General features: G+C 46.6%; 1 protein-coding gene across 1 annotated transcript; it reads left to right on the forward strand.

Moving 5' to 3' along the window:
• Nucleotides 1-212: 212 nt before the first annotated feature.
• Nucleotides 213-23,667, forward strand: cdc6 (cell division cycle 6 homolog (S. cerevisiae)). The gene is made up of 12 exons (XM_078224101.1): nt 213-524; nt 1,224-1,381; nt 3,143-3,427; nt 7,721-7,920; nt 8,514-8,686; nt 9,978-10,084; nt 13,602-13,741; nt 13,962-14,062; nt 15,554-15,618; nt 17,328-17,536; nt 20,177-20,317; nt 22,326-23,667. The coding sequence occupies exons 2-12, from the start codon at nt 1,234-1,236 to the stop codon at nt 22,413-22,415; spliced, it is 1,659 nt and encodes a 552-aa protein (XP_078080227.1). The 5' UTR covers nt 213-524; nt 1,224-1,233; the 3' UTR covers nt 22,416-23,667.
• The last annotated feature ends 3,079 nt before the right edge of the window (nt 23,668-26,746 follow it).

The raw sequence follows: 26,746 nt of genomic DNA on the forward strand, positions 1-26,746 counted from the left end.
CTGGTTTCAGTTTGGACTCAGTGCTGGGTTCAGTTTGGACTCAGTGCTGGGTTCAGAGCTCCAGCTGAGTTCCTGGCTGCTCCCCGCCAAAAGCTGCAGGTTTAGCCCCGCCCATATTTTTTTCCACCAATCAGGAGCTACTTTGGGCGGAGCAAGCGGGGACTTGCTACACGAGAGTGAAGGTGGAACCAATCAGATCAGCCGGCTGGGCGGAGGCGCCAAAACCTGAAGTTTCGTTTGGCGGGAGTCGCTGTCTGACCGGGAGAGAGAGAGACAGAGCACCACCTCACTGACACACACCGGGACAGAGAACCTCACTGACACACACCGGGAGAGACTCAGAGAACCTCACTGACCGGGAAAGACAGAGAGAGGCAGAGAACGTCACTCACTCACCGGGAGAGAGACAGAACCTCACACACCGGGAGAGAGGCACCCGGACCGGGGGACAAATATCAACCCACACCGGGACACAGACAGACAGAAACCCACCCACGCCGGGGGAACAGCATCAACAGTGGCCGGTGAGGAGGCAGCAAGCGCCGGGTCCGGAGCTCTGTGTGGGTGGGTGAGCTGGCACCGCACTGTAATTCAAACTCCTCCCGGTTAACAAGCAGTGCAGCATTGGGCCGAATTCATCAGAATCGATCCTTTAAATTGAAGTAATTTCTTTAAATGTGGATTCGTATTTCATCCTCTCTCTTTAACCCAACTCTAGGTCTTTCTGCTTCCTGGACTCGTTCTGGTGTTTTTATCCTCTAATCCAGCTCTGAGTTTAACTTTCTGTTTTTCTTTGCTGGGTTTATTCTTTCTCCTTTTCCCTATTCCTGGGTTTATTTTTTTTTCCTGTGTTGGCTCTAACCCAGTTCTGGGTTTAATTTTATCTCTTGAGTGTCTATATTTCTGCTTCCTGTCATTTGCTTTTTTAAAATATATATATCTCTCTATTTTACCCATTGGTTTTTTTTTCTCTCTGACCCAGTTCTGGGTTTTAATTTTCTCTCTGTCTCTCTCATTCTTTGCTGGCTTTATTTTATTCCCCCTCTCTTTTTGATCTAATCCACTTCTGGGTTTAATTTTCTCTCTTGTGTCTGTCCCTCTACTTCCTGTCATTCTTTGCTTTTGTTATATCTCTCTATTTTACCCATTGGGTTTGTTTTTTTTCTCTCTGACCCAGTTCTATGTTTTAATTTTCCCCCTCCCTCTCTTTGCTCTCACCCCAGTTCTGGCACCATGCTTTCCAAGTGTAAAAGTCGCGCTCAGACCACCATCAACTTCCCCAAGAAGAAGTTTCATCGATGCTGCCCAGTGGTTAAAGAAACGGGTCAAGAATCGCCGCCCAAAGAGAAGAATCTGCCCCTCAGCCCCCGGAAACGTCTCGGTAATGTTGCGTTTTAAAGAAGTGGCAGCTTTTTAATTTTTGCTTTGCTTTATGTTTTTCTGTCTTTAACCTGCAAAACACTGACAGAAACTTGTGCAGTTTCCACCGTGAAAGCTCTGATCCCTTATCTCTGATCTGCAGGCCAGACACGTTATTTTTTTAAATTAACAGTCTGCAGATTAATATTTGGAGCCTGTATTTTGCCCCTGAAAATCTTAGCTCCCCAATGGGATTGAGTGCTCTTGCTTTAAGTCCTGCCAGCATTACGCGGGGGCGGGTGGTGCAAAAGAGATCATGAAGTCTCTCAAGCCTGCTCCATCTAAACACAGGAAATTGGCCTTGGCCTCTTGGTCTGAGCTCTGAAAGGCGTCCCCTTGATGACTGCAAACCAGCATAAGTTAGGAAACGTTTCGTTTTTTAAAAAAAATAAAGTTGACCTTAAACTTATTGAGTTAAGAGTCAACCACATTGCTGTGGATCTGCAGCCACATGTAGGCCAGACCAGGTAAGGGTGGCAGATTTCCTTGCCTGAAGGGTATTAGAAAACAGTTGCTGGCGGCTTCATGATCACCATTACTGAGACTTGCCTTCAATTCCACATTATTTTTATTTTATTAACCAAATTTAAATTCCACCAGCTGCCAAGGTGAGATTTGAACCCTTATCCCCAGAGTGTTAGCCTGGGCCTCAGTATTACTAGTCCAGTGACATTACCACTATGCCATTATCCACCCCCTTTTCTGTAACCATTTGATACAATTAACTGACTTAGAATCATAGAATCCCAAGAGTGCAGAAGGAGGCCATTGGGCCCATCGAGCCTGCACCGACAACAACCCTGTCCCAGTAACCCCCAAGTATTTACCTAGCTAATCCCCCTGACACTGAAGGGCAATTCAGCATGGCCGATCCACCTAACCCACACATCTTTGGTCAGCCATTTCAGAGGGGCAGTTAAGAATCAGTTGCTTTGCTGTGGATCTATAGGCCAGACTGGGTTAGAGTGGCAGATTTCCTCCAGCAAAGAAGATTAGTGAACTGGGTGGCTTTTTATGATGATCCGACAGTATCACGATCATAGAATCCCTACAATGCAGAAGGAGGCCGTTCGGCCCATCTAGTCTGCACTGTCCTCAATCCCACTCAGGCACTCTTCCCATAACCCCACATATTTACCCTGCGAATTCCCTGACACTAGGGTCAATTTAGCATGGCCAATCCACCTAACCCGCACATCTTTGGAGTGTGGGAGGAAACCGGAGCATCCGGAGGAAACCCACGCAGACACGGGGAGTATGTGCAAACTCCACACAGACAGTGACCCAAGCTGGTGCTGTGAGGCAGCAGTGCTAACCACTGTGCTGCCCCAGTTGGAGGAGCGTTGCGCAATATGGAATGATAAAGACAAATGTGGTTTCAACTTGAGTGCGTGTTGAAAAATGAGGATTTTTTAAAAAAAAAGTTGAGGTTCTCCGATATGTCGGAGGAGAACCACGGGGCCGGCGAGAAGTTGGGGGTTAGACATGGGGGGGGCTGGTCAGAAAACTCCTGAACTATGTACCTGGATGGAGCATGCCTCAATGAAGGAGAAGGACTTGCTGATAGTCAGTGGGATGTCCATCAATCCCAAGACATTCATATGTTGGGGGGGGGGGGGGGGGGGGGGTGGGGTCATGGCTGGGGAAGACATATTTACAGTGGAAGTTCTGTTAACTTAATTGAGATGTTCCTTGAGTGACGATGCGCCTTTAACCTTTCTAGGTACTGAGAACCTGTGTAACATACCCCAGCCTCTGCAGTGTTCACCAACAAAACGCAAGAAGGAAAATCAGCCCATGGCTCCGTCAACCCCCCGAGGCCGGAAATTAGAATTTGGAGAGAGTTTGTTAAAGCAGGCAGCATGTTCCCCGGAAAAGCAGGAACCGCTTGCTGCTGGTAAATCGCCCGAGCGAGCAACAAACCCTCTCAGCAAGGGCGACGAGACACCTTGTTCAGGAAACTCCCTCCGAGGGCTGAAATCCGTTGCGAGGAATTTAGAACAGCGAGGTATGGTCAATGTTTTGTGTAAAATTGATCTTGATCCTTTGACTGCAATGTGATGTATGACTTTCCAGTTTTGTTTGGTTCGGTGTGGCTGGCTAATCACTAAGACAGGAGCAGACATAGGCCATTCAGCCCGTCATGTCTGCTCTGCTGTTAAATGCGATCATGTCTGATGTGATGATCCTCAACTCCACTTTCCCATCTCCATAACCGTTGATTCCTTTACTCATTTAAAATCTGTATATCTCAGCCTTGAACATATTTACCCCAGCCTCCACAGGCCTCTGTGGTTTTTAAAAAAAATTCCCTAGAGGAAATTCCTCCTCTTCTGCCTTAAATGAATGACTCCTTGCCTGAGATTATGCCCTCTGGTCCCAGACTCCGCAGAAGGGGAAACAATCTCTCAATGTCTACCCTGTCAAGCCCCCTGAGAATCCTATATGTCTCAATAAGGTTGTTTCTAAACTCCAATGAGTACAGACCCAACTTACTCAACCTCTCCTCATAAGGAAACCCCTCCATACCCAGGATCAACCTGGTGAACCTTCTCTGGACTGTGTCCAATGCCAGTATCCTGGATAAGGGGACCAAAACTGCTCAGTGTTCCAGGTGTGGCCTCGTGTAGTTTTAGCTAGACTTCTTTATTTTTATACTCCATTCCCATTGAAATAAAGGCTAGCGTTCTATTTGCCTTATAAAAGCAAATTACTGCGGATGCTGGAATCTGAAACCAGAAGAGAAAATGCTGGAAAATCTCAGCGGGTCTGGCAGCATCTGTAAGGAGAGAAAAGAGCTGACGTTTCGAGTCCAGGTGACCCTTTGTCAAAGCTAGTTGCAGCTTTGACAAAAGGCCGTCTGGACTCGAAACGTCAGCTCTTTCCTCTCCTTACAGATGCTGCCAGACCCGCTGAAATTTTCCAACCTTTTTCTCTTCTGGATTCTATTTACCTTCCCTGCTGAATTACCAAGCTGTTAAGGCAGCACCCCCAACAGTGCAGTGCTCCCTCAGTACTCCACTGGAGTGTCAGCCTGGCTTTGTGCGCAAGTCTTTGGAGTGAGGCTTGAATCCATAGTTCTCCAATTTTGAGGGTCAGGAGAGCGAAGGTGTCCTATAATTGTATTCGCGGGCAGTTTTTCCTCAAAGGATTAAAGAGATTTGACTCTGATACTGAGATTGGATATTCTCAGAGTAGTGTGGCTACCTAAGATGACTGCCTATTGTCTTTCTCCTTGATAGTTGCAGTGTGAGGTGATTAAAAAAGTTATTCATTATTTTTCTCCCCCATTGCCTTCCTTTTTTTATAGTAAGAAGTCTCTCAACACCAGGTTAAAGTCCAACAGGTTTATTTGGTAGCAAATACCATAAGTTTTCGGAGCACAGCTACCAAATAAACCTGTTGGACTTTAACCTGGTGTTGTGAGACTTCTTACTGTGCTTACCCCAGTCCAACGCCGGCATCTCCACATCATTCCTTTTTTTATACCATGCCTCCCAAATTATTAATCCAGCACTTGAAATCCAAAATACCTCATCCTTATGAGGAGGCAGTGGTGTAGTGATATTGTCACTGGGCTAGTAATGCACAGCCCCAGGGTTAATGCTCTGGGACCTGGGTTCGGATCTGAGATCACCACAGCAGATGGTGAAATTTGAATCTAGAAAAATGTGCATTTAACAAAGTCTAACAATGATCATGAAATCATTGTCATTAAAAAAAACCCATCTGGTTCACTAATGTCCTTCAGGGAAGGAAATCTGCCATCCTTACCCGGTCTGGCCTACATGTGACTCCAGACCCACAGCAATGTGGTTGAGTCTTTAGAAATGCCCTCAGTTCAAGGGCAATTAGGGATGGGTAATAAATATGATGCCCAGATCCCACACATGGATTTTTTTAAAAACTAAGTTGAATAGGCAGGAATTGGTGGATGTTGATTGGGAGAGGATGTTCGAGGGTAAGTCCGCGTCTGGCATGTGGGAGTCTTTTAAGGAACTATTGATAAGGCTGCAGGATAGGCATGTGCCTGTAAAAAGGAAAGATAGGAAAGGTAGGATTCGAGAGCCGTGGATAACCAGGGAAATTGAGGATCTGATTAAAATGAAAAGGGAGGCGTACGTTAAGTCCAGGCAACTAAAAACAGATGGAGCTCTGGAGGAATACAGAGAGAGTAGGAAAGATCTCAAACGGGGAGTTAGAAGGGCAAAAAGAGGTCACGAGATGTTCTTGGCAGGCAGGATTAAGGAGAATCCTAAGGCATTCTATTCATACGTTAGGAACAAAAGAGTTGTCAGGGAGAAAATCGGACCTCTCGGGGACAAAGGAGGGGAATTATGCTTAGAACCCAAGGGAATAGGGGAGATCCTAAATGAATACTTTGCATCGGTATTCACGAAGGAGAGGGGCGTGTTAACCGGGAGTGTCTCGGAGGGAGGTGTTGACCCGTTAGAGAAAATCTCCATTACAAGAGAGGAAGTGTTAGGTTTTTTAGGGAACATTAAAACTGACAAAGCCCCAGGGCCTGATGGCATCTATCCTCGACTGCTCAGGGAGACGAGAGGTGAAATTGCTGGGCCTCTGACGGAAATCTTTGTCGCTTCTTTGGACACGGGTGAGGTCCCTGAGGATTGGAGGATAGCGAATGTGGTCCCGTTGTTTAAGAAGGGTAGCAGGGATAACCCAGGAAATTATAGGCCGGTGAGCTTGACGTCCGTGGTAGGGAAGTTGTTGGAGAGGATTCTTAGAGACAGGATGTATGTGCATTTAGAACGGAACAATCTCATTAGTGACAGACAGCATGGTTTTGTAAGAGGGCGGTCATGCCTTACAAATTTGGTGGAGTTTTTTGAGGAAGTGACAAAAACGGTTGATGAAGGAAGGGCCGTGGATGTCGTCTATATGGATTTCAGTAAGGCATTTGACAAAGTCCCACATGGCAGGTTGGTTAAGAAGGTTAAGGCTCATGGGATACAAGGAGAAGTGGCTCGATGGGTGGAGAACTGGCTTGGCCATAGGAGACAGAGGGTAGTGGTCGAAGGGTCTTTTTCCGGCTGGAGGTCTGTGACCAGTGGTGTTCCGCAGGGTTCTGTACTGGGACCTCTGCTATTTGTGATATACATAAATGATTTGGAAGAAGGTGTAACTGGTGTAATCAGCAAGTTTGCGGATGACACGAAGATGGCTGGAATTGCGGATAGCGAAGAGCATTGTCGGGCAATACAGCAGGATATAGATAGGCTGGAAAATTGGGCGGAGAGGTGGCAGATGGAATTTAATCCGGATAAATGCGAAGTGATGCATTTTGGAAGAAATAATGTAGGGAGGAGTTGTACAATAAATGGCAGAGTCATCAGGAGTATAGAAACACAGAGGGACCTAGGTGTGCAAGTCCGCAAATCCTTGAAGGTGGCAACACAGGTGGAGAAGGTGGTGAAGAAGGCATATGGTATGCTTGCCTTTATAGGACGGGGTATAGAGTATAAAAGCTGGAGTCTGATGATGCAGCTGTATAGAACGCTGGTTAGGCCACATTTGGAGTACTGCGTCCAGTTCTGGTCGCCGCACTACCAGAAGGACGTGGAGGCATTGGAGAGAGTGCAGAGAAGGTTTACCAGGATGTTGCCTGGTATGGAGGGTCTTAGCTATGAGGAGAGATTGGGTAGACTGGGGTTGTTCTCCTTGGAAAGACGGAGAATGAGGGGAGATCTAATAGAGGTATACAAGATTATGAAGGGTATAGATAGGGTGAACAGTGGGAAGCTTTTTCCCAGGTCGGAGGTGACGATCACGAGGGGTCACGGGCTCAAGCTGAGAGGGGCGAAGTATAATTCAGACATCAGAGGGACGTTTTTTACACAGAGGGTGGTGGGGGCCTGGAATGCGCTGCCAAGTAGGGTGGTGGAGGCAGGCACGCTGACATCGTTTAAGACTTACCTGGATAGTCACATGAGCAGCCTGGGAATGGAGGGATACAAACGATTGGTCTAGTTGGACCAAGGAGCGGCACAGGCTTGGAGGGCCGAAGGGCCTGTTTCCTGTGCTGTACTGTTCTTTGTTCTTTGAAATAAATATTCCGAGGAAGTTTGTATATTTCCACTCTACTTTGAGTTTGCTAAATTTTATAAACTTCGTGGTAAATTTTGCTGCTCAAAATGAAAGAAGTTGCAGTTGCGATTTGCCTTTTGAGTGCTCGAGAATGCTTTGTAGATTTTAGCTGCCCTTCTCTTGTGCGGTGTCCATGTGATTCTGTGCAAGACCGTCCAATTCTAGCGACTGACCATTTTGATTATTGTTCCAGGTACGTGTTTCCAGCAGACCAAACAGGTACTGAACACGGCCATCCCCGAGCGCCTTCTGGCCCGTGAGAGTGAGACCGAAGCCATCTCCCAATTTATAGTGGGCTGTGTCAGTGAGAAAAAGCCAGGCAGTCTATATGTTTCGGGGGCACCCGGCACAGGGAAGACAGCGTGTGTGGAGCGATTAATAGAAGATCTAAAGGTATTGCCATCTGAAATAAAAGCAAAGCACTGCAGGCACTAAAAATCTGAAATAGGAACAGAACTGAAAATACTCAGTCGGTCTGGCAGCATCTGTGGAGTGAGTTAATGTCTTGAGTTGAGTGTGACTTCTGAGCGAGCATTGCTTATTTTGTCTTCCTTTATGCCTCGGTTGGTTCATGCTAGTTAGCTTCCTTCAGCCCCCTGTCTAGCCCCATTGACATAACCTTCCATTAGTTTCTCCTGTTTATCCTTAACTGCTCTTGTGTTGTCAGCTTCTTGTTGTAACGGATTCCACTGAATGCAGTTTCTCTTCAATTCTCTCCATTTGGGGCCCCTCCATTGACTGGGGCCCCGTGCTGCAGCTCTGTTTCATTGCAGGCCCACCTCTGGATTTATTACTGACGATCTTAGAAATGTTTTGGCTGCACACCTCCCTCACCATGATTAATTAACTTGCTTGGCATCTGGTTAACGGTACACCTGCCACTAGAAGCCAGTCTCCTCACAGACAGATGCAAATACAGAGGAGAGGAAGGGAAGAGGGATTGTTGCTATGGTTTTAAATGCTGTCATTTTGAACTTGTCTTGCAGGGCAAACTTGGGGACACAATCATCATTTCCATTAACTGTATGTCGCTGAGGAGCTCCCAGACTATTTTCTGTTCCATCGTAGACAAACTGTTTGGAAAGGGAAAACTTCATTGCACGTCGAAAGATTTTCCAAAGAAACTGGAAAATAAACTCACAAGCCTGGGTCCAATGGTGTAAGTGTCTCCTGAAATCGTTCGTCTTGTGCGGGGCGGGGTGGTTCCTCCCACAATCTGAAAGACGTGCTGGTTAGGGTACGTTGGCCATGCAAAATTCTCCCTCAGTGTACCCGAACAGGTGCCAGAGTGTGGCAACTAGGGGATTTTCACAGTAACTTCATTGCAGTGTTAATGTCAGCCTACTTGTGACACTAATAAATAAATAAAAAGTTATAATGTGGGATGCATTGCTTGAAAAAGTGGTGAAAACAAATTCAAAGGTAACTTTCAAAAGGGAGCTGGGTCTGAGTGGGACTATAGGACTAATCAGTACCTTGTTGAGAGAGCATAATGGCCACCACCTGTGCTGTATGATTCCAAATGGCACTGTTGATGCTTAATCATGGGATGGCAGTGGGAAGTAATATATCTGTAGTTGTAATTTGCAAAGCAGCTAATCGGTTTACTTGTGAATCCTTGTAATTGAGTGTTCGTAGTAAGTTACTGAAAAGGGGCAAACCAAATATGTACACTTGTAAAGGTGATGGGGTTTGAGAAAACATGAATATGATATATACACGCTAAATAGTCTCCAATAAATACAATAGGGAATTCGGGAAAAACCTCTTTATCCAAAGAATGGTTCAAATGTAAAATTTGCTACCACAAGGAATCCGAATCAGTGCAGAAAGAGGCCATTTAGCCCATCAAGCCAACACCGGATTTCTGCCGGAATATCCTACCCCAGGCCCCCTCCCTTGCTCTATCCCCATAACTCCACACATTTGGCATGGCCGATCCACCTAACCGTTGGACTATGGGACGAAGCCGGAGCACCCGGAGAAAAACCACACACATGCATGGGAGAACGTGCAAACTCCACACAGACCGTCACCCAAGGCCAGAATTGAACCTGCGTCCCTGGCGCTGTGAGGCAGCAGTGCTCACCACTGTGCCACCTCGAAGCCAATGGCACAGACACATTTAAGGGACCGCCAGCTAAGTATATGGGGGAGAAAGGGATAGAAGGGAACATGTATTGGTTGGGATAAGTCTCATGTGATACAAAGAGCCTGTTTTGTGCTGTGTAGTAAGCAGACCCATTTTAAATCGGGCTTTGCTGAATTTGAATAGAATGTTGTCTGCACTTAACTGGTGTAAGAGCAGGATTGAAAAAGCATATACGTAGGGTAATGTGTCGAAAGAAAGCTGCTGGGAGAGATGGCTTTGTGTTAACGTGTGGCACCTCATGGAGATGAGTCAAGCTTTTAAATTGCTGTTGATGTTAAGGAAACTTGTGTTTTCACAGTCTTTTGATTCTGGATGAAATGGACCAGCTGGACAGCAAGGCTCAGGATGTCCTCTACCGGCTGTTTGAGTGGCCATGGCTGACCAACTCGAGGCTCGTGCTGATCGGTAAGATTTGTCAAAGTACCTGGCTATCTTATGGATTAGCGTAAACCGAGAAAATAGGTGTGGGAGTCGGCCCTTCGAGCCCGCACCACCATTCAATATGATCGTAGCTGATCATGCACTCTCCGTTTCCCGTGTTTCTTCAGAAGGAACCCGTCAAAATGCAGCTAATGAAAATACAACAAAACTTACTCCGACTTATAAATCAAAGAAAGGGTTTAATAAAGAAACATCATTACTCCAGACTTGGGGTCTCGCCCTGGGCCAATCCAAGCTCGCCACAATTCTACATAGTTCCTTATTTATAGTGAATCAGCTGACTATTACATCACTCTGTGATTGGTTTACTGGATCAGCTGACCCTTACATCTTGTTCCCACTGGTCACATTACATCCAATACAAAGTTGTCACCGGTTACATTCTAACATCCCATTCCCGCTTTCTCTCCATAACCCTTGATCCCTTTAGCCACAAGGGCCACGTCCAGCTCCCTCTTGAACATATCTAACCAACTGGTCCCAACAGCTTTCTGTGGGAGAGAATTCCACAGGATCACAACTCTGAGTGAAAAAGTTCTTCCTCATGTCAGTCCTGAATGGCTTACTTATTCTTACATGGTTATCCCAAGTTCTGGACTTCCCCAACATCCGGAACATTCTTCCCACATCATGACATGACTGTTGCTGGTGTTAACAAGCAGACAGTTGGCGTTTTACTTGAAGTCTGAATTCGCCATTTGGAAAAATAACGTAAATAGTGGACAGAGACATGGGGTGGGTCTGGAAAAGGCAGCAAGCTATTCAAAAGTCCATTGACTTCATTGGGACTGGAAAATCCCTCCCAGAGGGTCCTGAAAATTCTGGTCGTGAATGTTAATTTATTTTCACTTTACCCAAAGTGATCAGCTGCTAAGTGTCTGAGCAGAAATATTCATCTGCTTACTCAATACCTAGTTTCAACATTTTCTCCAAGTACTATTCTTGACTGGCCGAATCTGCTCAGAGATCTGTTGCCACGGAGGGAGAGGTGATAGCTTAGTGATATTGCTAGACTATTAATCCTGAAACTCAGCTAATGTTCTGGGAACCCGGGTTCAAATCCTGCCACGGCAGGTTGGAACTTGAATTCAATAAAAAATTATCTGGAATTAAGAATCTACTGATGACCATGAAAACATTGTCGATTGTCGGAGAAACTCACCTCGTTCTCTAATGTGCTTTAGGGAAAGAAGTCTGCCATCTTTACCTGGCCTGGTCTACATGTGACTCCAGAGCCACAATGTGGTTGACTCTCAACTGCCCTCGGGCAACTTGGAATGGGCAATAAATGCTGGCCAGCCAGCGACGCCCGTGTCCCATGGACTTTTCCGTGAAATAGAACTGTCCCCAGCTGCACCTGACCTATCAGTCGTGCTCCACTCAGCAATTCCAAAAGGATCGTAAAACCCCAGGACATTGCATGAGTCCAGATTAAAAATAAAGATGATGTCCAAATTGGAGTACTTGGCCAAAGTAAAATCTTGCAAAGGAACAGCTTGAAAAACCTGGCAACGAAACATGATTAAAATACATTCCTTAAAGAGGCATCTAGAAAGAGGAGGGAGGGTCAGAGGGGGCAAATTCCGTGAGCTTGGGGTCCTCGGCAGCTGAAGCAAGGCTGTCAGTTAGTGTTGGCAAGATGAAAATCCGGGGTTGCCCCGAGTCGCTGGTTCTTCTGGATTGGCCGCCTGTCTGCTCTGGGAAGCGGCCAGCGAATCGATGGCCTCACAAAGCCAAACCAGCTTCTTACTCCTGGGTAACACACGGCAAAGCTGACCAGAGGCTGCAAGCAGTGGGGCATTGCCAAGCGGAGGCCAAGCACCCTTCCACAGGGACAGTGAGGTGGGAACTAATCCATTCTTGCAAGGCAAGAGAACCCTGTTTTCTACGCTCATTCCCTTGACTTTGCTGATGTTTGCAGAATAAGGGGGCAGCAGTCGATTCACCCTCAGTCAATAACTCGCCAAACTGATGTGTGTGGAAAGGCAAACTTTCTAAGGGCCATCAATAACTGGACCTCCTTCCTTCTACCTACGCAAACCTACCGTGCTCTGATGGTCGGACCCTGAGCAGGAATGGTGTGTTTCAAAGTTCCTACACAGGCCGTTTGTGGCAGTATGTTGGCACAGTGGTTAGCATTGCTGCCTCACAGCGCCAGGGACCCGGGTTCGATTCCCAGCTTGGGTCACTGTCCGTGTGGAGTCTCCCTGTATCTGCGTGGGTTTCCTCCGGGTGCTCTGCTTTCCTCCCACAGTCCAAAAGACGTGCTGGTTCGGTGCATCGGCCATGCTCAATTCTCCCTCAGTGTACCCGAACAGGCGCCGGAGTGTGGCAACTAGGAGGTTTTCACAGTAACTTCATTACAGTGTTAATGTAAGCTGACTTGTGACACTAATAAATAAACTTTTGTTTTGACCTAAGGTTTATTGGGTGGAAGGTTAAGCTTTTCTGGGAGTTATTTTGTATGCTTGTTCTTTCTCAGTCTTCCATCGCCATGACTGAGCGACCTGTTGTAAAATCTGCCGATAAATACCGATTGCTAGAATGAGAAGTGTTGCTAGTGATCCATCTAGACCAAATTAGATTGACGTTATAAAAATTGTCATATGGTGAACTATAGATTGAGCTTGGCTTAGTGGCATTGCACTGTTACCTGGCAGTGTAAATGCTGGTGCGCTAATCTCGAGTGCTACATTGATATGGGAATAAAGCACACTAAATGCAGGAAATCTTAAATTTAAACAAATCGCGCAAATCATCAGTGGGTCTGGCAAAATCTGGAGGGAGGAACAGAGTTAATGGCTGGAATTCTCTAACCTCGCCTGCGGCTAGGATCCTCCAGTCCCGCTGCAGTGAATAGAGATTAGGCTGTGTGCCAAATTCTCCATTCTCGCTGGTGGCGGGGTATCCAACATTGGAGAATTCTGGCCAATCCATAGAATCCTACAGTACAGAAGGAGGCCATTCGGCCCATGCACCAACCACAATCCCACCCAGGCCTTATTCCCGTAAACACACACATTTACTCTGCTAATCCCTCTGACACTGAGGGTCAATTTAGCATGGTCAATCCTCCTAACCCACACCTCTTTGGGAGGAAACCGGAGCACCCGGAGAAAACCCACGCAGACATGGAGAACGTGCAAACTCCACACAGACAGTGACCCAAGGCCGCAATTGAACCCGGGTCCCTGGCGCTGTGAGGCAGCAGTGCTAACCACTGTTTCAGGCTGATGTCCCTTCATCCCTTGGTTCCACACAGACAAGAAGGGCCAAAAGGCCTGTTTCTGAGCTGTAATTTTCTATGGTTCTATCAGAATTTGCTCCAATTGGAGAAGGTTTAATATTGAAACCAAATGATTTTGACGTAGAAATGTAGTTACTGAATTTCGATTGGATGTGTAAGTGATTGAACACCTGTGCGATAGTGGAGCAGTGCGTTTGAGCAGAATTGTTCTAAATTGTGGATCCTCTCCTCCAGGAGTTGCAAACGCACTGGATCTGACGGACCGGATCCTGCCCCGACTTCAAGCCCGACCCAAGTGTAAACCTCAGCTCCTGAACTTTGCCCCTTACACCAGGGAGCAGATTGTGGCCATTGTACAGGACAGACTGAATCAGGTAAAAAAAAAAGCCAGCGCCTGCTGTTCTTAACTGCTCTCTTGTGCTAATTGGTCTCTGAACTTTAAACATTAGAGCATGCACGTAACATAGTTCTAACGATGTGGGCGCAATCTTTAGAGGCGTCATGCTTCACCATTCTGTGTGCTCCAATCCTTGATTCCAGTCGGAGTTGGACATGCAGAGGCTCACTCGCTGCGGACCTTTGTTTTAACCGCAGGTTTCTGGGGAAAAGGTCTTGGAGCCTGTGGCCATTCAGTTCTGTGCTCGCAAGGTTTCATCCGTGTCTGGAGATGCTCGCAAAGCCTTGGATATGTGCAGGTAGGAAATGGAGATCCGTTGGATTGTTGGTTGAAGTTTGGAACTGTTCCAAACCCAAGATGGGTGAGGAGAGTAGAAAGGTTCTGAAAAGCAAGCATCAAAGTTAATCAAAAACTCCAGGCCCTGTTGCAAAGAGGACATGGGGTTTTGAAGGCTGGTGCAGACTAAGCTACCGATGGTCGCTCATTGATGCTCCCTCTTTCGTATAAGAAATTGAAGATAGAGGGGACCATTCCGTCTCGCAAACCTGCTGCCCTTTCAATGGAAATATTTTAGAATTCTTTAATGGGATGTGGATGTTGCTGGCTGGACCAGCAATTATTGCTCGTCCCCAATTGCCCTTGAACTGAATGGCTTGCTAGCCATGTTAAAGTTTGTTTATTAGTCACAAGTAAGACTTGCATTAACACTGCAATGAAGACACTGTGAAATTCCCCTAGTCGCCACACTGTTCGGGTCAATGCACCTAACCAGAGGGTAATTAAAAGTCATTGCTGTAGGCCCGATCAGATAACGAAGGCAGATTTTCTTTTCTGAAGGGCATCGAGGTTCACATGATCATCATTAGAGTCCAGATTTTTATTGAATTCACATTCCACCATCTGCCATGGTGGGATTCGAACCCAGGTCCCCAGAGTGTTATGCTGGGTTACTAACCCAGTGGTCACAACACTACACCACCGCCTCCCCTTAAAGCCCTGGCCCCAGGGCTGATCCTTGCCCTCAACTCCACTTTCCCACCAACTCCCTATATTCTTTGATTCCCTGAGAGACCGAAAGTCAGTCTGTCTCAGCCCTGAATATGTTCAGCGATGGAATGTCCTCGACCCGCTGTGGTTAGAGGATTTTGCTTATGCCGTTCGATTATGCTGAGACCGTGGTATCATGTCCTAGATTCCCCAGCCAGGGGAAGCCACCTCTGTCCTATCAACACTGTCAACCTCCTTTAAAATCATGCATGTGCAAGGTACAAAAGTAAGGGCAGCGTGGTAGTTAGCACTGCTGCCTCACGGCGCCAGAGACCCGGTTTCGATTCCCGGCTTGGGTCACTGTCTGTGTGGAGTTTGTACATTCTCCCCGTGTCTGTGTGGGTTTCCTCCGGGTGCTCCAGCTTCCTCCCACAATCCAAAGATGTGTGGGTTAGGTGGATTGGCCATGTTAAATTGCTCCTTAGTGTCAGGGGGACTAGCTAGGGTAAATATGTGGGGTTATGGGGATAGGGCCTGGGTGGGATTGTGGTTGGTGCAGACTCGACGGGCCGAATGGCCTCCTTCTGCACTGTCGGGATTCTATTCTATGGCAGCCAAGATACAGAATGGGCTTCCAAATCAAATATTTTGGTTTGCCTTAATATCCTGGTCATGTACTTGTATGAAAAGTCAATTGAGTTTCAGAAGTCTGAATTTTATATGGGGCTTTATCAATGACCTTTTGAAGTTTAATCGGCTGATTGTTAATGAGTTTAATCCATTCTATTGATAATACTTGCAGGCGTGCTGTGGAGATTGTAGAATCGAATGCTCGCAACCAGCCTGCAGCCAAGTCAGCGTTGAAATGTAAGTTGGCCTAAAGCAGTGGGTTCCCAAACTTTTTTCACTGGGCCGCACTTTCGTAATAAAAATTTGCTCGCGCCACACCGAATTTTTTATTGACATTCAAAAACAAAAAACAACAACTCCTAGCAGTGCTTGATTCATAACATAGAACACAACTACTTTATAATATGATCATGGGATATCCAGAAAGTATAAAACAATGCTTGTTTAAACCATGTTTAAATGTTTCTTTGATTGTCCTTGAATCTTCCCGCCACACTTGCCACCCTCTCTCGCCGCACCCTTTGGGAACCACTGGCCTAAAGGGTAAAGCACTATCTCATTCAAGCGGCTGTCTTAGGTTGCTGTTATCACATTAAGGATGATAAAGCTGGCAAACTCTAATTATTGAATTATTACACCACAGCAAAGAGGCCTTTCGGCCCGTCACTTCTATGCCGAATCTCTCCAAGAGCAATTCACCTTGTGCCACTCTCCTGCCTCTCCCTGAATTCCTGGATATGTTTCTCGCTTCAGATAATGATCCAATTCTCTTTTGAAAGGCGTGATTGAATTTTGGGGGCGGCACGGTGGCACTGCCTCATGGCGCCAGGGACCCGGGTTCAATTCCGGCCTCGGATGACTGTCTGTGGAGTTGGCATGTTCTCCCCGTGCCTGTGTGGGTGTCCTCCGGCTGCCCTGGTTTCCTCCCACAGTCCAAAGATATGCGGGTTTAGGTGGATTGGCCATGCTGAAATTGAAACTTGGTGTCACGGGGGAAATTACGAGCTTTCGGAGTGCTGCTCCTTCATCAGGTGAGTGGAGAGCCACTCACCTGATGAAGGAACAACACTCCGAAAGCTCGTGGTACCAAGTAAACCTGTTGGACTTTAACCTGGTGCTGTGAGACTTCTTACTGTGCCCAGCCCAGTCTAACGTTGGCATCTCCACGTCAGGGGGAGATGGCAGGGTAAATACATGGGGTTACGGGGATAGGGCCTGACTGGGATTGTTTTTCTAAATTTCTGATCTCTGCTCCATTCTATCTCTATCATTTTACTTGTGAATTTCACCCACATCAAAGTGAGAGTGCTGATAAATAGAACAGGTTATTTCAGTAACAGTTTTAACAACACCAGGTTAAAGTCCAACAGGTTTATTTGGTAGCAAATACCAAAGAGAAGTTAAACTAAGGCCTCCGTCCGCTCTCAAGCAAATGGAAAAAAAATCCCTACAATGCAGAAAGAGGCCATTTGGCCCATCGAGTCTGTACTGACTCTCCAACAGAGCATCTTACCCAGGCCCGCAAATCCCCCAACCTACACATTTTGAGACACTAAGGGGCAATTTACCATGGATAATCCACCTAACCCGCACATCTTTTGACCATGGGGTATTTGCTACCAAATAAACCTGTTGGACTTTAACCTGGTGTTGTGAGACTTCTTACTGTGTTCACCCCAGTCCAACGCCGGCATCTCCACATTATCTCAGTAACGCCAGAGTTGGGTACAGCACAATTAGGTGCAAGTGAATTATTTCCACATTCCACGCAACCCTCGAAATAGTGATTTCCAGTATGCTTAAAACAACAGGTGGGTTGGAATGGATTTTTCTGCTGCTTTTAAAGGTTAGTTAATGCAATGATTGATTTCTGCTCCGATGTCTGGAGCGGATTGCCAAGTTTTGATCCTCTTGTTCATTCTGGGTTATCTTTTTTCTGTCTGAAGCGGACTCCCCGGCGAAGCCCGCTCGCTCCCCAGGCTCAGAAAAGGTGGGCTTGCTGCACGTCTCCCAGGTTATTTCCGAGGTCTATGGCGACCGGATGAAGTCCAGCTCTGGCTCTGACGAGTGCTTTCCGCTGCAGCAGAAGCTGTTGGTCTGCTCACTGCTGCTGCTCATCCGGCAGTCAAAAGCAAAAGAATTCCCGCTCGGAAAGGTAAGCAGAGCCAAATCTGCCGGAATTTTGATTTGATTTATTATTGTCACGTGTATTAACATACAGTGAAAAGTATTGTTTCTTGCGTGCCAAAACATACCATTCATAGAGAAGGAAAGGAGAGGGTGCAGAACGTATGTTACAGTCATAGCTAGGGTGTAGAGAAAGATCGACTTAATGCAAGGTAAGCCCATTCAAAAGTCTGACGGCAGCAGGGAAGAGGCTGTTCTTGAGTCGGTTGGTACGCGACCTCAGACTTTTGTGTCTTTTTCCCGACAGAAGAAGGTGGAAGAGAGAATGTCCGGGGTGCGTGGGGTCCTCAATTATGCTGGTTGCTTTGCTGAGGCAGCGGGAAGTGTAGACAGAGTCAATGGATGGGAGGCTGGGTTGCGTAATGGATTGGGCTACATTCACGACCTTTTTGTAGTTTCTTGCAGTCTTGGGCAGAGCAGGAGCCATACCAAGCTGTGATACAACCAGAAAGAATGCTTTCTATGGTGCATCTGTAAAAATTGGTGAGAGTTGTAGCGGACACGCCAAATCTCCTCAATTCTGTTGCTACAGATAATGAGCAAGTTTGTGGGTCAATGGAACTTCCTAAAGACGGGTGAGAAGTTAAACTAAGGCCTCCGTCTGCTCTCAAGCAAATAGAAAAAAAATCCCTACAATGCAGAAAGAGACCGTTTGGCCCATCGAGTCTGTACTGACTCTCCAACAGAGCATCTTACCCAGGCCCGCAAATCCCCCAACCTACACATTTCGAGACACTAAGGGGCAATTTACCATGGATAATCCACCTAACCCGCACATCTTTTGACCATGGGGCACCCGGAGGAAACACATGCAGACATGGGGAGATTGTGCAAACTTCACACAGTCACCCAAGGCTATCATCATAGAATCCCTACAGTGTAGAAGGAGGCCATCCAGCCCATCAAGCCTGCACCGACTGTATCAGCCCTATCCCCGTAATGCCACATATTTAGCCCACTAATTCCCCTAACCTATACATCTATGACACGAGGGGAAAATTTAGCATGGCCAATCCACCTAATCTGCACATCTTTGGAGTGTGGGAGGAAACCGGAGCACCTGGAGGAAACCCACGCAGACACGGGGAGAACGTGCAAACTCCACACAGACAGTGACCCGAGGCCGGAATTGAACCCGGGTCCCTGGCGCTGTGAGGCAGCAGTGCTAACCGCTGTGCCACTGACACTATTTTGAAGCAGAGCAAGAGAGTTCTTCTGGCCGATGTTTAGCCCTTGAGAAAATCCTCCTTCACGTACCACACCCCAAGAGGGCGTGGGCAGCCATGGACTTCCATTGGGTTGGTCTATGGATTATACTCGGCAAAACTCTTCCGTGGTTTGCCGTTGCTTTCTGCAGTTTGGCTGAACAGGAATCTCTCCCACTCTTAACTGTCTGCCATCAGCTGTGATGGAAGGATTTACAGGCTGATCATGCACCTGTTTTTGGACACATTATGAACGAACCTTCGTGGCTATCAAGTCCTGAAGTGGGGCTTGGGGCCAGAGGTAGGGGCGCTACTCCATTGCACCACAAGACCTTAAGCAATATTTATTTGGTTGATGAAACAGTTGCTGCCTGTGGGAGCTTCCTGCATGCAAATTGGCTGCCATGTTTCCAATATTATGACAAGTGACTACAAAGTACTTCACTGGCTGTAACATGGCTTTGTAATATCCTGATTTTGTGAAAGACCTTTGTAACTCTCAGCCACTGCTTGGTACTTTAACTGTGTGCGCTGCAGTTTTGGAACTTGGAGCGATCGACATGCTAATGCTCGTCATCACTTTTTGTGGAATCGTAGAACAGTAAAAGACAGAATGGGACCATTCAGCCCATCAAGTGTGTGTCAGCTCTTTCAAAGAGTTAGTCCCACTCCCTTCCTCTTTCTCCATATCCCTACAATTTTATCTCCAGGTGGCTATGGGCTGGTAAATGGGATTAGATGGGAGGTCAGGTATTTGTCAAGTGTCGGTACAGACCACTTCTGCACTGGATGATTCTGTGTATGTTCTGTTCCCTTTTGGCTGTCACTATTGAAACTGTTTCTCTCTCAATCTAAATTCCAAACTCTCACTGAAGTTTATGCCCATTGTCTTTGGTTCTTTCATCAGTCACCTTAAGTCTGTGACCACTGGCTGGCTGTCATTCCTAGAGGTGGCGCAATGGTTAGCACTGCTGCCTCACAGCGGCAGGGACCCGGGTTCAATTCCCGGCTAGGGTGACTGTGCATGTTCTCCCTGTGTCTGCGTGGGTTTTCTCCGGGTGCTCCGGTTTCCTTCCACAGTCCAATAATATACAGATTGGGTGGACTGTCCATGCAAAATTGTCCCTTAGTGTCCTAAAATGTGTAAATTAGGTGGATCAGCTGTGGTAAATGTGTGGGGTTACAGGGACAGGGTGGGGGAAAGAGGGTCAGAGAGTCGGTGCAGACCTGATGGGCTGAATGGCCTCTTCTGCACTGTCGGGATTCTATGATTCTTTATTTACTCTGTCTGAGCCAATCATGATTATAAATGTTTTTTTTGTGGATTTCCTTTTAAAACCCTTGTCTTTTATAAGACTGTGCACGGTGTATCAGGACGGTATTTACGAGGTTCTGTGTTCCAGCTCCACGATACGTACACTAAAGTTTGCAGGCAGCATCAGATGTCTGCGGTGGATCAGTCGGAATGCTTGTCGCTCTGCAGCCTCCTGGAATCCAGGGGAATCATGTCACTCAAGCGATCGAAAGAAGCTCGACTCTCGAAGGTAAGATGCAGTGAATTGAATCTACCGGTGATTCTAGCCAGCGTTGATCTATAATGTGTTAAATTAGTGATGTGCAGTACACATTCCTCAGCTGCTGAAGCCCAGTGTTGTACCTGTTAATTCTCAGATACTTTCAACCAGTTTACTTACTCCAAGGTTTTACCCCAGTGCCCTTATTTGCAAGGTGGACAAAGGACAAACACAAGTAAAGGTTCAACAAGTTTATTAATAATAACACTATTAACCCTTAAATTACCCACATAAAACAAGAGGATACCCCAGATCCAAGTATACTACCCGTAAAGATGGCTTGGTTAAACTGCAGGCCCGATTCTCTGAGTCCCTCTGGTCTGTCGACACGAAGGTGAGTCTCGATGGCCGCTTCTTCCTTCCTTCCTTCCTTCTCTGGTCAGTCTTCCGAATGGTCACGGCCGCCTCCCCTGTCGAGTCTTCGCTGCAGTGTGCCTCTGAGTGTGTCCCTTTATCCCCAGCCTGCTTGCCTTTCCAGAAACTTCTCTGGCTTCCGGCCAATGAGGTCCCAGGAGGGGGTTCCAATACCCAGTGAGTTTCTTGATGTCTGCCTGACAGGACACCAGGGTCCGCCCCCCAGGTATCCATCTCCATGTTGTTAACTTGTTATCAGGTAAGGTTTCTACAGGATCTCTTGGTGACAGAAAGTCTGGCTCGATCTGGGCTTCTAACAATAGACCGATGCATTTCAATGAGGTGCCATGATCTCCTGCTAAGTCTCAGGTAGAGTGTAACGACCTTTGATGGGTGGTTGATGGGTCAGGCCCAGACACCTTTGTGTATTGTACAATTGGCCTGCCTGAGGTTTGACTGTGTTTGATTTCAATATGCCCAATTCTTTAATTTAGGATATCCAATTTTATCAGCCTTAAAACTAGGCCCTGTTTATATCACCACACCAGGTTCTAGAATTCACTCCAGGGAGGCGATGGCCTAGTGGTATTATCACTAGACTATTAATCCACAAACTCGGCTAATGTTCTGGGGAGCCGGGTTCAAATCCCGCCACGGCAGATGGTGGAATTTGAATTCAATTTTTTTTTAAAATCTGGAATGAAGAATCTACTGATGACCGTGAAACCATTGTCGATTATTGGAAAAACCCATCTGGTTCACTGATGTCCTTTTAGGGAAGGAAATCTGCTGTCCTTACCTGGTCTGGCCTACATGTGACTCCAGAGACACAGCAATGTGGTTGACGCTCAACTGCCCTCCAAGGGTAACTAGGAATGGGCAATAAATGCTGGCCAGCCAGCGATGACCATGTCCCATGAATGAATTTTTTTTTAAAAACCCTCTCTAAGGAATCATTTCAGAAACAAAAATCTGACCAAGCTTTTGGTCCTTTTGTGGCTCGATGTCAAATTATGTTAATGTAGTGAAATGTTTTGATGTACTGTTTAAATGTAAGTTTGGGTTTTGTCACAGCGTCATGCTTGTGGCTGCATATTTCTACCATTGGTTGTGGCTTTGCCCCTATAGAACCATAGATTCCCTACAGTGCAGAAGGAGGCCATTCGACCCCTCAAGGCTGCACCGACAGCAATCCCACCCAGGCTGTATTCCCGTGTCCCCATGTATTTACCCTGCTAGTCACCCTGACACTAATGGGCAATTTAGCATGGCCAATCCACCTAACCCACACGTGGGAGGAAACCGGAGCACCCGGAGGAAACCCACGCAGACACGGGGAGAATGTGCAAACTCCACACAGACAGTGACCCACGGCCGGAATCGAACCCGGATCCCTGTTGTGAGGCAGCAGTGCTAACTCACTGTGCCACCCCCTGTCTTGGGACGAGTGATCCAAACTACTCTCGGGTTAACAAGTTGGGCCTTCGGAGACCTGGAGCTTTATTTTGCTCGCCGTACAGAGTGGATGGTATTCGTTCCCAGGGTGAACAGTAAGTGTGAAAGTGGCAGAGGGGAGGTGTGTAACTGATTGAACTAATCTTGTCCTACTCTGTTTCCTCTTCAGGTAGCCCTGAAAATTGAGGAGAGGGATGTTGAACACGCTCTTCACGACAAGGTGTTGATGGGGAACATTTTACTAAAGGGTCTTCCTTGAGAGATTTTAAAGTGAATGCTTTCGTTTACAGGGGGTTTTAATGATTACCACTGCTGTGACTCTCAGTAAAGTAGGTGCATACAGTATAAATACCCGAAAAGTTTATGCAGAACCCTTTCCATAATTTATATTGTTCGTGAGACCAATTCTTGAGCTGTGATGTTTTTTTCCATGTTCAGTGCAGGGATTGTCTTATTGTATCTCTGGAGCGAGTGGGGACTGATGTATATATTCCAGCCCCACTCACTAGTGAATGCCACAGTTAACATGAACATATTCCAGTTTGATCAACAGTCATAGCGAACCTACTTGAGATGGCGAGATCAAGGGGAATTTTAAATCTTAAAATTTTAGATCGCTGCTCTTCCAACAGCTTAGGGCAGAGTAGCGAATGTCAGTCGAGGTATATTTTTAAATAACGCACCCTGATGCTGACTTCCATTCATCTCCGATTCTACCTGAGGTGAGTTGACTCGATTACACCCCGTCACCTGTCTGAATGGAGTGCATTTTGCTTTTTAGCTTCAAATTTTATACCGGCGGGTTTTACTTTTAAGCGACTGCTCCTAAATTCGGGCTTCCCAGACTGAGGGTCGCAACCCCTTCCAGTGGGGGGTTCACGAGAGGAGATTTTGGGGTCATGAGCTCTTCGGGAACAACGGAAGGCCTCGGAGCTCAGACCGAATGTGAAACGGTCGTGCGACTCCTTCGAATCCCCGTTTCCTGAATGGCTGCAGCTTCTGTCCTGCCCCAGAAGAACCAACAGGAACTCTGGGGCCGAGAGAGGGGAGCATTTGGGAATTGCTCTCTCAAGTGGGGGCTTGCTTGTTGTTGCAAACTGTAATAACGCAGTTGAGACTTGAATCAGTTTGACTTTTTAAGATCCGTGAGACTGCTGGAGGAAAATGATGATTTGCCTCCTCCCCCTCCTCCCCCTCCCCCCCTCCCTCCCTCTCTGCCACCTCCTCTGTTGTATTTGGAGACGACCGTGGGAGAAGAACCTAAATGACAAACGGCTCCAGCTTTCTGCCTTTGACCTACATCCACACAGGAGAATAAGACCTGTCTACATGAGTGTTTCTCTCATTTCAGTTTGTAAGATTGCCGTTTACAGTTAGCAAGTTACATTTGGTAAAGAATATTGAAACAATGTGTGGGTGATGAAGTCTTATCATTTATTTAGCTCTTCATTTGAAAGGTGTAATGTGAATAAGTTTTTTAAGAATAAAAACACTTTGTGTTATTGCCTTTTATTCATGGTGATTGGAAATATTAAAGCTCTGACAGTTGCTGCTACCTGTAACCTAATACCTGGCAACCATTGCTCCATTAAAAGGTAAAATGTTCTACTCTGCTCTTATGGCCAAATGTGGGAGCTATGGTGGTGCATTCTCAAAGAGAACTTTCATACTTTATGCCATTCAGGTGGCATAATCATTCTGGCACAGGTGGCCATTTGGTCCATTGACTCCATGCTAGCTCTCTGGTCATGCATCTACTCTACACCCATCGTCCTGCAAATTTATTTACTTTTCAAATCCCTCGTTGTCTCTGCTTCCATCACTGTTGTAGGTAGTAAGTTCCAGGTTGTTGCTAGTAACTGCCTTAAGATTCTTTTACTCACAGGTCCTTCATATCTTACCCAAAACCTTAGGACAAAGGCAAGGGGACACAGATCTATCAGTTCATAGAATCCCTACAGTGCGGAAGGATGCCATTTGGCCCATCGAGTCGACACCAACTTGGTGACCGCATCCTACCCAGGCCCCATCTCTGTTACCCCATGTATTTACCCTGCTGATTCCCCTAACCATCACGTCTTTGGACACTAAGGGGCAATTTAGCATAGCCAATTCACCTGACCTACACATTTTTGGACCGAAGGAAACTGGAGCACCCAGAGGAAACCAATGTCGACACAGTCTTCATGGGAAGACTTTTCCCTGGTCTACTTATCCAAACCTGTCAGAATCTAGTACACTTGTCGAATCTTTGTTCCAACACGAGTAGCTAAAATCCCTCATCCCTGCAGCCATTCTTTATGGCGATTCCAAAGTGAAATTTTATTATTCTTATCCCTCATTTTTATAAACACCTGCCATCTCTTTCGTTCCAACTACAAAAATAACCAGTTGCACAGTAGAAACTTCAGTTTACCATGTGATATTCCAACAAAGTTTAAAGTTTATTTATTGGTCACAAGTAGGCTTACATTAACACTGCAATGAAGTTACTGTGGAAATCCTCTAGTTGCCACACTCCTGCCAAGAATTTAGCAAGGCGAATAGACCTAACAAGTGAACCTAATTACTCTCGTAGAGTACAACAATGGCCATTTGAGTCAAAGTTGTTGCTTGAGTGTTAGTCAAAATCATAGATGATTTATAGTGCCAAAAGAGGCCATTTGGCCAATTATGGCAGCTGCTTGACCAAACCTAACCCCGCCTTCCTGTGTCTGGCCCTGCAGGTCACAGCTCTCCACAGACCATAACCCAGACCAGGAATCGAACCCGGGTCCCTGGAGCTGTGAGGCAGCAGTGCTAACTAACCACTGTGCCACCCCTGCCCAAGTAAATGGGTCATCCATGTGTGTCCCATCTCAATGCTTCGATTCTATGCACATCAATAAATCCCTCGGTCTCTGTTCCAAGGAAGATAGCCCCAGCCTGTTCCTTCAGAGCGAACCTTTTCCAGTCCTTGGTTGTGTTAGTGATGTTGTAGAACGGGCTGTTTTCCAAACAGATGGCTTCTGGATATTCTCAAAAGTGAAGCCGCTTATGTTGTAAAGTCTCTGGGGCAAAGGCTGTCAAATGTGGGGCAAAAAAACCAAGTGCTGGAAATCTGAGCTAATGAGAATGTTTCTTTTTCTGATTTCTGAAATAGCCTCGGCATTTTGGGCAGTATCTGCACCAAGAAACAATTAACATCTTGGGTTAATAACCTTTCAAAACGTTCCAAAAGGGATAGAGGGGGGAGCAAGAGGGGGAAGCTTTGTGTTACAGCACGGAAGGCAGGAGTGATCACATATTTTTCTAAGTTTATTAGTGTCACAAGTAAGGCTTACACTAACACTGCAATGAAGTTACTGTGAAAATCCCCTAGTCGCCACACTCCGGCGCCTGTTCGGGTACACTGAGGGAGAATTTAGCACGGCCAATGCACCTAACCTGCACATCTTTCGTACTGTGGGAGGAAACCCACGGAGAGAACAGTGGTTAGCACTGCTGCCTCAGCACCAAGGACTGGGTTCGATTCCCGGCTTGGGTCACGTGTTTGGGTGGAGTTTACACATTCTCCCCGTGTCTGCGTGGGTTCCCTCCAGGTGCTCTAGTTTCCTCCCACACTCCAAAGATGTGCGGGTTAGGTGGATTGGCCATGCTAAATTGCCCCTTAGTGTCAGGGGGTTAGTAGGGTAAATAAGTAGGGTTATGGGGATGGGGCCTGGGTGGGATTGTGGTTGGTGCAGACTCAATGGGCCTTCTGCATTGCAGAGATTCTATGAATATCTATTCTATGAACGTGCAGACTTCACACAGACAGACACCCAAGCTGGGAATTGAACCCGGGTCCCTGGCGCTGTGAGGTAGTGCTGTGCTGCCCTTATGACAAAAGGAATGATGAAGCAAGGAAAGGGGTTGTTTGTGGGACAATGAGGAAGAGGTGAGTCCAGATGAGAAATCCCAGCATCTGATGTCCAGAGATGTGGTCGAAAGTTGTTTTATTCAATACGGTAAAGTAAAAGTTTATTAGTCACAAGTAAGGCTTACATTGACACTGCAATGAAGCTACTGTGAAATTCCCCTAGTCGCCAGCACCTGTTCAGGTCAATGCACCTAGCCAGCACGTCTTTCAGAATGTGGGAGGAAACCGGAGCACCCGGAGGAAACCCACACAGACACGGGGAGAACGTGCAAACTCCACACAAATAGTGACCCAAGCCGGGAATCGAACCCAGGTCCCTGGTTGCTGTGAGGTAGCAGTGCTAGCCATTGTGCAAGTATAGCAAATATTTGACAATTTTAAAATCCTGAGCTTGACCATCAACATACATGGGGCATACGACACAGAAACAGCCCATTTGACTCAACACCCGTCCATGTTGCTGTTTACGCTCCACTCGAGCCTCTGATCTTTTCTCACCTTGTAGTATGTCCTAGTGACCACAAGGGGACACCAGTGAACCATCAGTATAGTTGGAAGTGGGTAAAGGGAGGGGGAAGTTCTTTGGTTGCATGAACGTGTCTATTCACATTTTTGTACTGTTTATAGTTTATTCTTCGTTTGTTAAAAGTTGCAATTTGTTTTAATTTTAAGGCTGTGTTCAGTTGAAT

Source organism: Mustelus asterias, chromosome 11 (genome assembly GCF_964213995.1).
Source record: "Mustelus asterias chromosome 11, sMusAst1.hap1.1, whole genome shotgun sequence".
Classification (NCBI taxonomy): Eukaryota; Metazoa; Chordata; class Chondrichthyes; order Carcharhiniformes; family Triakidae; genus Mustelus; species Mustelus asterias.